The sequence below is a fragment of the Cydia strobilella genome, chromosome 6 (genome assembly GCF_947568885.1).
Source record: "Cydia strobilella chromosome 6, ilCydStro3.1, whole genome shotgun sequence".
Taxonomy (NCBI): Eukaryota; Metazoa; Arthropoda; class Insecta; order Lepidoptera; family Tortricidae; genus Cydia; species Cydia strobilella.
The window spans coordinates 8,619,200-8,635,189 of NC_086046.1; the positions used below are offsets into that span (position 1 = coordinate 8,619,200).

At 40.5% G+C, this 15,990-nt stretch overlaps 1 protein-coding gene across 1 annotated transcript in view; it reads right to left on the reverse strand.

Annotated features, from left to right (window-relative positions):
* Positions 1-13,288, reverse strand: part of LOC134742423 (kinase D-interacting substrate of 220 kDa B) — a 45,945-nt gene extending 32,657 nt beyond the window's left edge. Inside the window, exons 1-4 of the mRNA XM_063675565.1 lie at positions 13,216-13,288; positions 10,223-10,779; positions 8,115-8,252; positions 2,686-2,883 (exon numbers count right to left, since the gene is read on the reverse strand). Of these exons, the coding sequence (XP_063531635.1) occupies positions 2,686-2,883; positions 8,115-8,252; positions 10,223-10,779; positions 13,216-13,273 (951 nt within the window). The 5' untranslated portion in view covers positions 13,274-13,288. The remainder of the gene's footprint in view (positions 1-2,685; positions 2,884-8,114; positions 8,253-10,222; positions 10,780-13,215) is intronic.
* Between the last annotated feature and the right edge of the window lie 2,702 nt (positions 13,289-15,990).

The following is a 15,990-nucleotide window of genomic DNA, read 5'->3' on the forward strand; positions in this document are numbered from 1 at the left end:
CGACTTCAAAAAGGATGAAATAAAATATTATCCTTTTTAGGGTTCCGTGTTTAAGTATATGCGTTACCAACTGATATGTTTGAAGTCGGTGCCAAGCCAAATTTTAAAAAATATATTAATAGGGATTTTGGTGCAATTCGATAAAGATGCGGCTATATAAGTATGTTGGATTACCTAATGCAGCGTACTACGCAGGCGAACAACACGCGAATGCGAAGCGGCGCGGCACGGCGCCTTAATTAATCCTTTGATACCTATATAAAAGTGTCCTACGTGGGCGATCTCGTTGCGAACGCGAACGAATTGGGCCGGCCGCGCCGTGCCGCGTCGCTTCGCTTCGTGTTCGCGAGTGTTCGCCTATGTAAGACGCAGCGTTACACGACGACAATAAACGAACTTCCTGTACACCTCAGAACAGAACACACGGTTGAACCTTCTTGGCGCAGTTCGTACCATGCTTGTCGGCACGTTAGTGTAAATCTAATACGTTTTGTCGTCGTATTTTTTTAAAGAGCATTTCTTACTAATTCTTAAACAGTTATAGCACGCAAGTGTGGGATTGGGACTGTGTTATTTTCTGTCGCTTATCCAGAGGACTACATTTCAAAATATAAAACAATTCAAGGAACCTTCATGCAAAATTTCAGCTAAAGCGGTTCAGTTGTTTAGCCATGAAAAGGTAGCAAAGAGGCAGACATAATTGCTTTCACGTTTATAACATTTGTACAGTTGTAATGGGATTTATAGACATAAAGCTGATTATTTTGACTGGTATTGTTACTACTTGGAGTACTTGGCTTGGCACCGACTTCAAACATATCAGTTGGTAACGCATATACTTAAACACGGAACCCTAAAAAGGATAATATTTTATTTCATCCTTTTTAAAGTCGGTTTATCTTTTTTTTATAAAAGTTTTTATTTTTCCATTTTTAGTTTTAAGAGCGTGACGCATGAATGAAAAACATAATCATGTTTATCTGTAAATTCGTAAACTTTATTAAATAATCAGAATTTTCCTCGAGTCCGTCTGGGAAATCATTCCTGTCAGTAAATCCATTCTCCGCCCCGCCACTGACCCAATCCCTCAAACCCCCCGATCACTCAACCTCACAGCACATCAACCCCTGATCACTGAACCCCTCGACCCTAAACCACCAACCCTTCAACCGCCATTCCCCGACCCCTAACCCCAGACCCCTTAACTCCTAACCCTAACCCCCAATCCCTTAACTCCCAACCCCTCAGTCTCCGACCCATCAAACTCACCTCCCCTCGACCCCCAACCTCAAACCCCCCAAACACTAATACCCTCTACCTTCACCTCTCAGTCTCTTTGGTTGTTTCCAACACTACCTACATCAAAAATCATAATACACATACGAGGGAAGTTATCAGTAGCCTTACCACGAGTTTGACATTGATATATTCGCTATCGTGTGCGTAACTTACTGTTTATGCATCTCGCTCGTACTGGCGTATTAGTGTACAAAGTAAGTTACGAAGAATATTTAGTGCCAAACTCGTGGTTAGGCTACAGTTGCACTACATCAAATTGGTGGTATTGGTGAGGAAATGCTTGAGTTACTTTAGAAAACACCGAAATTACCATACACGTGCCTTTAAAAATTGAGGAGTTCCCTCAATTCCTCACGGATTCCATCATCAGCTCAAAACCAAAAATATTACGAAAACACCTTGGAGAGGTAACTTCTTTCAAACAGAAAAAGAATAACTCAAATCGGATCATGGGTGCCGGAGTAATCGCTGAAATCATTATCATCAAAACAATCATCATCATCAGCTCCACTTCATCAAATTAGTGGTTTTCTAGAAAAAATGATCAAGTTGCTTAAGAAAACGACCAAATCACCATACATGTGCCTTTAAAAATTGAGGAGTTCCCTCAATTCCTCATGGATCCCATCATCAGAACAGCACCAGATTAATGTGGAACCACCTTGGTGGTAGTTCCTTTCAAACAAAAAAAGAATTGTTAAAGTCGGACCACGGGTCTCGGAGTAATCGCTGAACATCCTACATTAAAAAAATCATCATCACTATCTTCAAAACAATCATCATCATCAGGTCCACTTCACCAAATTGGTCGTTTTCGAGAGAAAATGCTCAAGTTGCTTATGAAAACACCCAAATCACCATACATGTGCCTTTAAAAATTGAGGAGTTCCCTCAATTCCTCAGGGATCCCATCATCAGATCAGAACCAGATTAATATGGGACCAACTTGGAAGTAGCTCCTTTCGAACAAAAAAAGAATTACTCAAATCGGACCACGGGTCTCGGAATAATCGGTGAACATACATAAAAAAAAAAAAAAATAGCCACAACCGAATACAGAACCTCCTCCTTCTATGAAATTGAAGTCGGTTAAAAAGTGGCCCCCGCGACTCGTGACGTGAACTCAAGCGGCATCCAGCCGCGTCCGCACCGTAACTAGCAAACGCACCGCTATTCAGACACGCACCTATAGGTAAGAAAGACTTGATACTCATACAGTCCCTTGAGTCAACTTTAGCACCAGCGTCTAGCAGGTCCCGGACCACCGTGGCGTGCCCGTCGCGAGCCGCGAACGCGAGCGGCGTCTAGCCGTCCGCGTCGGCCGTGCTCGCGTCTACAGCGCAGTCGCACCGCCATTGACGCGAGTCTGTTTATGTAGGTACTCACACAGTCCCTTGAGTCAACTTTAGCACCAGCATCTAGCAGCTCCCGGACCACCGTGACGTGCCCGCCGCGAGCCGCGAACGCGAGCGACGTCCAGCCGTCCGCGTCTGCCGCGCACGCGTCCGCACCGCAGTCCAGCAGCAGGCGCACCGCAGCCGCGCGACCATGCTCGGACGCGCACATGAGAACCGTCGTGCCATTCTGGTGGAAATAAAAAGTTTGGTTAGATCACAGAATCAAACCGCCGTCAAGTCAATTGTTGTACTTATTTTTCCTAAGTAAAGTATGTCCACGAAAAAAAGTGGTCGTGGATGATCTGGTATATCTTTTTACCGAATGTACATTTACAAGAAGTTTTTTATTTTAATAATTTGTATATACATATAATACTATATAACAAAAATTAAATAGTATTTTTATGTATGCGTTTGTGTGAGTTTTCGCAAAATAAATTCCATCATACCTTTCATTGCTTGTACAGCGTTTTTTGACATTCTTCACTCGCTTCCTGCTACAATGTCACAACAGTATTTATATTTTTACAAGCTGTTTTAGGCACATTAGAATATCAAATGTCATCTTACCAAATAAATGCTTCTTGAAACTCATTTCTATTTGTGGTAGTCAGGAAAACTTTCTGCTCCAAGCACTGAAAGTAGTTTTTATATGGAAGGCATTTTTTCGTCAAAAAGTCAAATTCACCAAAGTTAAAGAACCTCAGAACTATCTCAATCTGAATACAATAAGATTTTTTTTTTCTTTTGTGAAAAGAGGACGTCATAAGGTATAATTTGGATTATCTAATAAATAAATAAACCATATATTTAGCAGGACAACTTAGTAAAAACTGCCAGAAGACGCTGTACAAGAAAACATAGGTACCCTTTTTTTTTTTTATACCACGTCGGTGGCAATCAAGCATACGGCCCGCCTGATGGTAAGCAGTTACCGTAGCCTATGAACGCCTGCAACACCAGAGATATTACACGCGCGTTGCCGACCCTTTAAAAACCTGTACACTCCTTTTTTGAAGAACCCCATACTGTAGCCCCTCGGGAAAACCTCGGCAGGGAGCTCATTCCACAGCCGAAGCGTACGCGGGAGGAAATTCCTCTTAAACCGCACAGTACGCGACCATTTAGGTGCTAGGGTGTGAGGATGAACACCCTGCCGATGGCGAGCGGTGCGGTGATAGAAAGCGGCCGTTGGCATCATGTCAAACAATTCTTCAGAGCACAGCCCATTGTACAAGCGGTAGAACACACACAAGGAGGCGAAGTCTCTCCTTAGACTTAAAGGTTCGATACCGCTTGTGAGTTTGGGATCGTCGACGATTCGTACAGCGCGCCTTTGGACTGAGTATATATTGGGATATATATTGCCAAAATTAATAGAAAACCTAACGTTATATCATGTTTGTATTTTTAATATGTAGTTTGATATCCACAAATTATGTACAAAACGTGTTGTTTAAAAATTTGACATTCAAATAAAAAAATTACACTATTATGCATGACCACTTTTTTTCGTGGACAGGCTTTACTTTAAGTACACAAAGAGATGTTGAAGTATCAATTCAATGGTTTAGTTAGATTAGCGTTATATTTGTGGGAATGATATGCATTAGGTACCTAATATCTAAATTTATCTTACGAGTATCTAATGGATACTCGTAAGATAAATTTAATTTGGAATGGATGGAATGGATGCTTGACGAATATATATACTTTTTTACTAAAACTCTACTCTACTCTTTTAGATATTATCTACGAGGGCGGTTTGATAAGTCAGTAAGTTTTAGTAAAAAAATATTTTTTTTTTAATTTTAATTCTTAACTCTATGGTTACTGGCTGTTATAACTTTTTTTTAATATTGGGAAAACAAAAAAGAAATCGAGTCATATGTCAGATTAGATCAGGAAATTGTTGGAAAACGGAGAAAAGTAAATTTCGAGTGTACATTACTTTTTACGTGGCAAAACTATCAAAGAGACAGAATACCGGTTAAAAAAATATTATGGGGAATCTGCTCCATCTCATGGAATGGTACACAAGTGGTTTACAAAATTTCGTTCTGGACGTATTAGCAGTAGCACCAATCGCTCTGGAAAGCCGATTGAAGTGACCACTGATGACATCGTGAATAAAGTCCACGATATTGTTTTGGATGACCGTCGAGTGAAGATACGTGAGATAGCCGAGACAAAAACGAAGCCTTTTTCTAGATATAGGGCTCAGAAGCTTCCACACAAGTTTCCACACGATTTTTTTTTCGTGGTTTTTGTGTTCCAAAAATTGGTTAAATAATTGTACAAGTATTTTTTTGTGAGTCATCTTAGAATAAAATTTTAGTAGGAGATGATTAAGTATAACGCTCTGTGACATTGGCCATGTAGTCGCGGGGCCTGATATCCGTCCCCGCGAACGCCTGGTTCACAAATCGCATTACTCGGGGGCGATTGCCCCCCCTGAAGCAGATCAACTTTGCAATGAGTCCTAAACGAGCTGATACGTCGCTCGGTCCGCGTTTGCCATGCAGGGACACCTCGAGCGGTCCTAGGTGTACGTTCAGCGTTCGGGAACTTGACTCGAGTAACACGGCACGCCGCGATGGTTTCGACGGAGGACGTTCAGACGTGGTAATCGTGGCCTAGAGTTGGTTGTAACGCGATACTGCGTAATGGCCTCTTTCAAAGTCCTCTTCAGCTGCTCATTAGCAGGTGTACTCACGCTCTGACTCGTCGGTACTGAAATCAACCCGCGGCGCCCCCGGTGCCGGGTCGGGTGCGGGCATCGGATCCGGCGACGTGGCGGGCAGATCTCGTACCGAGGTGGTCCGCGCGAGCAGAGAGAGCCTCCTGGCGAAGCTGATCAAGTGTCGCGTCATTCAACCGCTTTAGCCGATGCATGACGCGCACCTGATCCGATAATCGCTGCTCCGAAATTATTATTTATATTTTTGCAATTAACGACTAAGTCCGAGTTTAAGTACCGAACCCTATGTCCGAGTTTAAGTACTGAATCACTGCGGAATAACCGACTGTCTGGAAGCCGAATTGTGGAATCCGTCCAATCTGACAAATGACGGCAGATGACCCACTTCGTCTGCGCCAATATTCTACCCAATAGCAAAGAAAATATAGCACTCATCAAAGTTCCTATTACATCACCATAAAGTTTATTATGGCTTGGTTTAGCCATCTTTTATTTTAGTCGTCATTCTACAAGTATGTTATTGTGGTAACGGCTGAGAAAACGTTCCAAAGGGCGCATTATAATTAATGATTTTCATTTCGGTTAAAATAACTTTTTATATTAACATGCATTAGAGTAATTAATAAAACCTTGAACGTTGAAGCGACTGACGGCACAAGGTCTCGTTATATAATCAACTAAACGTTAATGCACGCATAATATATTTTGTAAGTAACGACGGACCACTGGAGAGTTTTTATTACGTAAAATATTTCAGAATGCGGAATGATACAGGTTACGTATTCCTGTCAATGCTAGTTGGGCAAGAATAACTATTAAGTACTATACCTACAGATAATTAATTATATGGGTTAGTTCATTATGTATCTCTTAAAAATTACAATTAACTGAAACAAAGTATATTCAATTCAATATGATATACAATAATATTAATCCCAAAATATCAATCTTCTTAGGCTGCGTTTCCACCAGAGATGCGCAGAGGATGCGTAGCGAGGGATGTGTTTGTTAAGAACCAATAGAAAATGGCCGCCTAGGGCTGCGCTGAGCGAGGATAGGTAATTGAATCCATCCATCCATCTTTACGCGGACGACCTACAGATTTATGCAGCGGCTAATATAGATGATCTTCCTTCAATGATTACTCAAATCAATTCTGATTTAGAGTCCATACGGGATTGGGCGTGCAAATTCGGTTTGAAGATTAATGCCTAGAAGTCGCAGGCAATTGTCATTGGTGGCCCTTACTATGTAGCTAAGGTCTCAGACATGGTGATACCTGACATTTTTTTGATGGGACTAAAATACCCTTCCTATACTGTCCGAAATTTGGGTGTCATCATGGACCAGACTCTTTCCTGGGAATCCCACGTGGCTGAGGTGAGTAAAAAAATGTTTGGTTCCCTACACTCTCTTCGACGACATCAGAATTTCCTCCCTCTTCATATCAAATTGACTCTTGCCCGCTCTCTCTTGCTCCCTCTACTAGACTATGGTGACGTTGCGTTCTTGGATCTTAATGAGGAATTGCTGAATAAACTTGAGCGCTTACAAAATGTCTGTATCAGGTATGTGTATGGCCTCCGTAAATACGACCACATTTCTAATTTTCGTAAGCAGCTCGGGTGGTTAGTGTGGTTACCGATCCGCCAGCGCAGGGATGTGCATGTTCTGTCGTTGCTTTTCAACATACTCTTTAACCCCTGTTCCCCATCTTACCTAACCGAGAGATTTAACTATCTGGCTGAAGGAAGTGATCACCGCTTACGTTCTAGTGCTAACCTTACGCTTGCTATCCCTTCGAATAGGTCTCGAACGTATGCAAACTCATTCACAGTGCGCGCGGTGAAGTTGTGGAACGATTTGCCCCTGTCGCTCAAACAGTCCCGGTCTGTAGCATCACTCAAAGTGAATCTGAAAAAGCTTTGGCTTTTCCACGAAATGTGATTTGGTTGAGTACTAATATATTTAATATTTATTTAGTACTATATATTTATGTATGCTAGTACATATTTATTTTATTGCATAATGCTATTGATGTATTTTAGTTATTCGTAGACGTTAATATTGTAGTTTTCCTTTTTAAATATTATTGTACGTTCTATAAGTTTGTCTATCTATCTAATTCGAATTTTCTACTCATTTACTCTAAGGTTAGCTGGAAGAGATCCCTTATAGGGATAAGCTCGCCTTTGTACCTAAATTTATATGAATTTCATGTTAACAATTTTTGTTTTGTACAATAAAGTGATTTACTACTACTACTACTTGAAGTGATTCTATTGGTTCTTACGAGTAACACACACATCCCTCGCTACGCATCCTCGCACATCTTTGGTGGTAACGCAGCCTAAAGTTAAAGGTTATATTTAAGCTTTAAGGCGCACCTTGACTTGACATTGGTGTTGATGGCGAGGCAGTGCTGGAGTTCGCCGGGCGACTCACTGTTGAACAGGTGCTGCAGTCTTGAAGCACGCCACAGACAACATCGACTCGCTGCGGTGGAGGCTCTGTGGGATGAACGATGAACTATACTCACCTCATCTCTATCGTCGATGTTGACATTGGTGTTGATGGCGAGGTACTGCTGGAGCTCGCCGAGCGACTCACTCTTGACCAGCTGATGCTGCAGACTTGCAGAGTCTTGAAGCACGCCACAGACAACATCGACTCGCTGCGGTGGAGGCTCTGTGGGATGAACGATGAACTATTCTCACCTCATCTCTATCGTCGATGTTGACATTGGTGTTGTTGGCGAGGTACTGCTGGAGCTCGCCGGGCGACTCACTCTTGACCAGCTGCTGCAGAGTCTTGAAGCACGCCACAGACAACATCGACTCGCTGCGGTGGAGGCTCTGTGGGATGAACGATGAAGGTTAGGTTACTCATCTCTAAGATGCTGGCTAAATATCTAGTTAAACAAATAATAATAAAAAGAAAATTTCGGCAAAACTTTCAGTGCCCAGCAGTTACCGCTGTTTTGTCGTTAATATTTTAGTTTAGCCTACAATTCGTGCCACTGTTTTTTTATTGTAGCATTAATTATAATCTCCAGGAGAGGACCATAATACAAAATTGACACGCTTTACCGCAGTGGCAGTCTCGTATTGGAGACTGTCACCTTTTTGACGTAAAATGCTTAAACATGGCAACAATTTAGTATGGAATTTTTTTAGTTCCATTTCATTCAATTTCTACTATTTTATGTGGCACTATACACTTATTTTGTACGCAAAACGGACGTAAACCAATTTTTTCTATTGTTAGATTTGTTAGATTTTGCGTAAAAAATGCAAAAAGAATGTTTTCTACTTCAAAAGTGTGTTAATTATAAGTAATTAGTAAACGAAAACACAAGAATCACAAGATACGACTATACGAGTAAATTAGTAGGTTATAACACTTAAAACTGTTACGATAGCATTAAAATATGAATAAACAACCTCACTACTTAGAGGAGAAGTCCACCGAATCATTATATCCTATACCTTTCAAAGGATTAATTATCACCTTTTCTTTAAAAAAATACACACTGCTCTCACAGACGCCGGGAAGCGATTGCAATGTATAACAAACCTTCATAAACACTATAGATATAATGATAAAGAATGATATCACAAGGTAGTCCAATAATATACATATTCTAGGTATAGTAAGACGTTCTAGTAAAGTCGTGTCGCATAAATTATATCTTATACGATATTTCTTTATTGTCAATATTTGATGGCGGAAATACATAGTACATTGTGATACAAGTGTGCTACGTTGGTCACCACATTACACAGAAGGCGATATTGTGCGCGCGAGCTGAAAGCGAGCGCGCAATAAGAAAGCCGATGTGCCGAGGCGTTTCATACGACGTTTTTCAACACACTTGCGAGGAAAAAAAAAAGAAATTTTCATATTAATACAATTTTCATTGTTAAAACAGTAAGTCTAAAATCTGTCATACTGCCTGCCGCCCCTCGACCCTGCCGCTGGCGTGACGGGCCGGCCGGGCCCCGGGCCCCCGGCAGGCGGTCAGCGAAGCGCCGGCGCCCTCCAGTCCTTGTTGTAAAATATACTCGACCAATTTAAGAAGGCTTATTTATTACTAATAATATGTATAGAAACGGTAACTAATACTAAACAGGTAACTAAGCTGATTGCTAATAAGTTATTAGCAATCAGCTTAGTTACCTTTTTAAGTTAGTCGGATTATCATTCATTACCTAACAAGTGCTATAATATAATAAAAAAGGACGCGTGTTTAATATCTAGGATTATGACTTATGAGCCTAAAAGCGGTTCAATAACTTCCACGTTACAGGCAAGTGTGTTGAAATAGTACATTACGATACCAGTGCGAAAAATAGGAAATTCGCAACGAGTGGCGATAAATTAAAACACGACCGACACGAGTTTCGAATTACCTATTCGCAAATGTATCGTACAACGTTTTACAGTACATATGATGGCCCTTTAAATTTTCGACATAGTGACGTATAATGTGCTTATTATCGCACTAATAGTGCGGTAAAAAGCAGCACCATATGTACTGTAAATAATATTATTTGACAAGCTCGTAACGAACGAAAAGTTTATTATAAAAATATCGTAAACCTAACTGTCGTAATATATCTTGTTTAATCACCCGTTTTTCAGAAAGAATCATAATATTTTTGCAGTTTGCAGATAATATCATGCATCATGTTAAGAGACACTTAATAATCACAACGACCATGCACTTGGTTAGGTGTCGGTACCAGACTTCCTAACACTAGCATGTGGAAAACAACACAGTTGAGTTACTTTGCAGCATTCACACTAGCAAGCATACGCAGACCGTGTTAGAATGTCGACGAAGAGCGAAACCGTGGAATGCTGAGAAGCCGTGGCCGTGGCTGATGCGGCGTTGCTCGCCCGGCGGCGCCGTCACCGACAGCCGCGGCACGCTGAGGTGCGCGCCCGCCGACAGCGACCCCGGGTGGTGCTCGTGCCCGCCGATGTGCAGGTGCAGGAACGACGCCCGCCGTCGCTTTGGCTCCGGCGGCATCAGCGTCGTTGCCCCCGCTATACTGTTGCTCTTCGCGCGCTGCGGCATCACCTCTTCCACCACAATATCTCCCAACACGTCCGACTTCTCAGACCCGGACCGACTCCGATCCGATTCTGATGTCGCCGGCGATTCCACGACCACATCCAACTTCGATCCTGGTTCCTCCGATATAACTGGACCCACGGGAGGCCTGCACACATTCTTCGTCGTGTGTATATTCGCGACGAGACTTCGTATGTGGACGTACTCGTTGTCGCCGGGCTTGCCGGGCTTGCCGAGCGTAGGACGCGGCGAGTGGGACATGATGTCTCGGCCAGCATAATAAGTCGAGTGTCCACGGTCTCCTGTGACAAATGCGTGAGTGTGGTGACTGCGCGTAACTAGGAGAACGCGTGAGGGGGGCGGTTACTATTTGCGTCGCGTGGTGCAGGGCGGGCGGCGCGCGGTAGGCGGGCGGCCGCGATGAATGAACGCGGGCGCATACGTACTAGAGAGTAGGCGCTGTAAGTGCGTAGGGAGAGTCGTTTGATGATCGCGGAGGCGGTGCGATGCGCCGTGCGCTCGGGAGGCAGCATGTCGCGCGGCGTCCGGTCGGACTGTGAGAAAGGCCTGAGATCGGCGCCGGGCTGCGCTCCCCGCCGCCATTAACTTAACATTCTTGTTATACCGTATCTTACGTTAGGTCATTATTGTTTATGACGTATTTGAAAAACGTAATTTTCGGTAACATCCTTGGCCATGAGTGAAACAATCTGTTTGAGTTCATTTTCTAACTACGCATTAACAAAAATAATAGAGCAGTAATGAAAACTTATTAAGCATATGTATAAAACAAAAGAAATATTATATTTGCAAGAAAAACCTATGAGTTATTATTTGCCGTAAGTATATCTTAATTCCAAAGCAAACTTAAAACTTAACGGTTAGGCATTTTTGAAAACGTGATATCAATGTCAAGGGAGGCGTGTTGTATTTAAACCAAAGCAAATTACTTCAGAATACAATCCTGAGGGTAGCGAGATACGGACTTCGCGCGTCGTCCATTTAAACACACGACCTAAGTACTGAAAAAATTACTATTTTTAGTTCAAAATATGTTAATTAAATAATACCTATAGTTATATGTGACTAGTGACTACATCAATCCGATGATCTGCAGCATATATGTTAGTTGTTCTAAAGTCGGTACTGTGCTGTTTTAAAGTCAGCGCTTTCGACGCTACGATGTATCACAAATAAGAATACAAACATGAGCTCCTGCTAAAAAAAGAAAGACCGTTTTAGGAATCCTTTCCTAAAACGATCTTTCTTTTTTTCGTAGCCATAGTCAGGTAACTTTTTTGTAGGTGAAACTACATCCAACCTGACGGGTACTGACCTATCATATTTTTTTCTAAAAATGAGACCTAAGTAAATCAAGGTTTGGATTCGGTAAATAAACAAGGAAATACTGATAGGATAAATCACACATATACCTTACCACACCTATAACATCTAATTTGATATCACATATAATTATAATTATAATGACACCTACTTTTGGATAAAATATCCGGAAAATCACGCGAACACGGAAAATTCACATTTTAATAGGTACTCAGAATAATAGTTATTTGTTATACAAGGGTGCAAAGTTGTATTTTACCCACGAGTGTTTTAAACACACGAGAAGTAAAATACATTTGCACCCGTGTGTAACACAAAACTTTTCCCCTCACTATAGCAAGGAAAGTGCAACATCCACAGGCGTTAGATCATCTTCATCAACTGGAATTTCATTTTTTTACGATACTATAACAAAAAACTGGAAATTCTGTACAAACGTGAGAAATTTTTAAGTAAAATTTTTGTTGACAATGTTGTCATTTCTGACGTATGAAATGTCAATGATGCGTTTTGAAATTGCATCGACTTAACTTGTGCGTTCAGAATTATATTTAACATAATTATTAAAAAACAAAAGTTTATTATGGAATTTTAAGGTTTATGACTTAAAATCATTAAATAAAGCTGAATCTGGTATTTTTATTAGATTCTCAAACCATTTATTTAATGATAATTAATATCGAAAGAACCATTATTATGAGCGTTTTACGTTTTGTTTCTGTCAAGCTACTTAAACACGCTCCATCCAAGGTCAAATTACTTTCCCCACTAGTGGATAAAATGCGTTTTTCCCCGCTTGTTTTAAAGGATAAAAGACGGCTTTCAGAGCTAGTGAGGAGAAAATTATAATTCCTGACGCCGATGCTTGTGTTTTGCACACAGGGCGTTATTAAAAACGTAACCGCCTAAACTAAAAAGGTGAACCTCCGCAACATAACGAGAGCAAAAAGAATAACGGGGTTACAGGATTCCTCTCAGCCGTGCCCGCTGCTCGACCGTGCAGAAAGTGAACGTACATACGGTTGCTTATAGATATCTAACCAGTAACGCATAGCAACATACTTAAGGAAGATTCGTTAGCAGACAGCTCAAAATATCCCTTTAACCGAAAATCGCCAACTCTTCGTCATCAGTTTAAAAGTTTTCGTGACGAATACGAAACAGAACTGGAAAACTAAAGAATTTAGAATATTCTGACAAAAATCCAGTATTTTTCAAATTTTTCATTTTAATTTTTCCAAACCGTAAGTTCACATGAAAACGTAGAGTTCATAAATAGGATTTACCAAAACTTCTGCAATTTCTAAAGATTTATTTCATTGTTCCCGATTTTATATTTATGTGCGACTATAAAAAAAGCAAGTCCACTAAAGCCGTAGTATACAAAAGCCTACCTGCCCTGTATACGTCTTTATAAAAGACGCTGCACGAAGCATCTTGACCACACACCATCAGTTTCGACAAAATATAGGATACAAAATCGAACCTCCTATTCAGATGCAGACTTTCCCTAGAATGATTACTATCTACTGGAGTTACGCTCTTATATCGGATCAAATTGTGTATTAAAGATTAACTCTCGGTTAATATTAGGATTTTACCGTTGTTCTATAAACAAAAAGATTTGCTAGATAAAGATAACACAAGAATTACGATTTTGTGCTGATGTTATACCATGCACTATAAACTGTGAAAATGATAGCAAAGTTTACATTTAGCCGTTAAAAAGAAAAGTAAGATGTTTCTCAAGGAATGAGATTACTTTAATTTTAGTTTTATTTATGAGGACTGCAGAGGACTAGTTTACCTAATGACTTGACATATGCAATTATACGTGGTGTACTCATTCTCGTTATTGTATAGGGGTACTGCTTTGCATTAAATAAGGGTCGGCTGGCTTTTAGGGTTCCGTAGTCAACTAGGAATCTTTTTTGTTTGTCAGTCTGTCCGTCCAGTTTAGCTAATGTCCGTCAGTCTGTCCGTTCGTCCGCGGTATAGGTATAGCAATCACGCCGACAAAGTGGTACAATAACAACTACAGAATATTTAAGGGTACCTACCGGCAAGTAGTGGGGGTAAATTTTGTTTTTTCACTTCAACCCTATGGTATGGGGTGTAGCTGGAAGCTGGAATCGTTGGATAGGTGTTTTAAGGATTTTAAAATATTTCACAATGACCCGGACTTGGATTTGACAAGAGCATTTTTTCACTGTTAAAATATAAAAAAAACAACCGAGTCTTATTTAATGCAAGGTGAAATGTAGCATTTTAATGGGGTAATATATTAAATGAAATAGGTTCAAAATTCTAATATACCTTCAAAGATGCAGTGCCAATGTTCGTTTTTAGGGTTCCGTACCCAAAGGGTAAAACGGGACCCTATTACTAAGACTCCGCTGTCCGTCTGTCAGTCTGTCTGTCTGTCATCACGCTGTATCTCATGAACGATGATAGCTAGAGAGTTGAAATTTTCACAGATGATATATTTCTGTTGCCGCTATAGCAACAAATACTAAAAACAGAATAATATAAATATTTAAATGGGTCTCCCATACAACAAACGTGATTTTTTTTGCTGTTTTTTTTTCGTAATGGTACGGAACCCTTCGTGCGCGAGTCCGACCCGCACTTGGCCGGTTTTGTTAATGTTTGCTAACAGATTTATTTATTTAGGAAATCGTAGTGAGATATTAAATATACAAATAATTACCTACAGTAGTCATTCTAAAGCTACTTAACGATGTCCTAGCTACAGTTATTCGACTTGTTGAACTACTTGAACTAGGAAGCAAGAGGCAATACAATTATACTAAGCAGACCGCCGTGTGCGGTATTTGGGCGAGATTTTCAACGATCAATCAATTAGCTGTCTGCCAATACTGAACGTTCGCGGCTCGACGGTGCTCCCGGAGCCAACTATCTCGGACACAATGTTAATCTGAATGGACCCGGCAGCCAAGAGTATGCAACGCGGTAGTGAGTGCGAGCCGACAATAAATCAAAGATAAAATGAAGTTTATATAGTCTGACAAACAACTTTGTCAGTAGAAAGAGGCGCGAAATTCAAATTTAATATGGGACGATAATCCTTCGCGCCTACATTTGTTAATTTTGCCGCTTTTTTCTACTGGCGGAAATGGCTTGACAGACATTATATATACTGCATGTATATGCTGCGGACTAAAGCTTCAAAGTTAACCGACGATATAATTAAATATTTGCTGCTTAATCTTGGTGCCAATGCTAATACTTCGGGTTCATCGGGTTGGATATAAACCATAGATATATGAATATAAGGAGATCGGACATGCCGGCCGATTTGTATAGAGTTTTACCCCTACACAAAGCACAAGTCATTCGCGCATCACGCTCAAATGTGCAAGTGTCAAAGATGCAAATAGACGAACGAGTGAACCAAATTTGACGGAGTGGTTTGCGGTAGGTCCTCTGTACTATGAGACAATTCGTCATTGAGTATTTCGTTTTGTACCCTATCCATTGCGGAGTACACTTGGATTTGCAATAATGTAACTTGTTCAGCAGCAATGGAATTCAATATGTTAAATATTGTTGAAGTGATGACAATTTATATGGATGAAAGTATAAATATTAGGTTGAGTTTTTGTACGCCATCAGGCAGGGTATAGTGCTACAAATATTTATTTACCGCCACTGTAATCAGTTTGACATATACTCACAAATAAAAACACTCAACTTTGAATCCATTATTTGAATCCATTATTTTATTAGAAATAAATAGTATTTATCGTATTTACATGTAAAAAGTGATTCCATTGGAGTGGAAATGAATCAAATCACTACGATGTTTGCAGGTAGCTATTGCAAAACTCGGCATTTTGGATAAAAACGGAATATTATCTGTGCCGAATTTAAACTGTTTTGAGACATACTAATACTAACATTAAATAATTTTACGGTTTAGACTCACTTCTCAAGCACTATCAGTGCGAGCAGCGTTCACGACGGCCGTGTATCGCGTCGAAACAAAATTCATAGGGTACTTCCCGATGACCTAGAACTATGAAATTTGGCAAGTAATATCTTCCTTTACTACAAGTATAAAAAAAATCTCAAATCTATAAATTTGTAAAAAATAAAATTAAAATTAAAAATAAGTTAGTTACATTTGTACGCGGAACCGTCGGTGG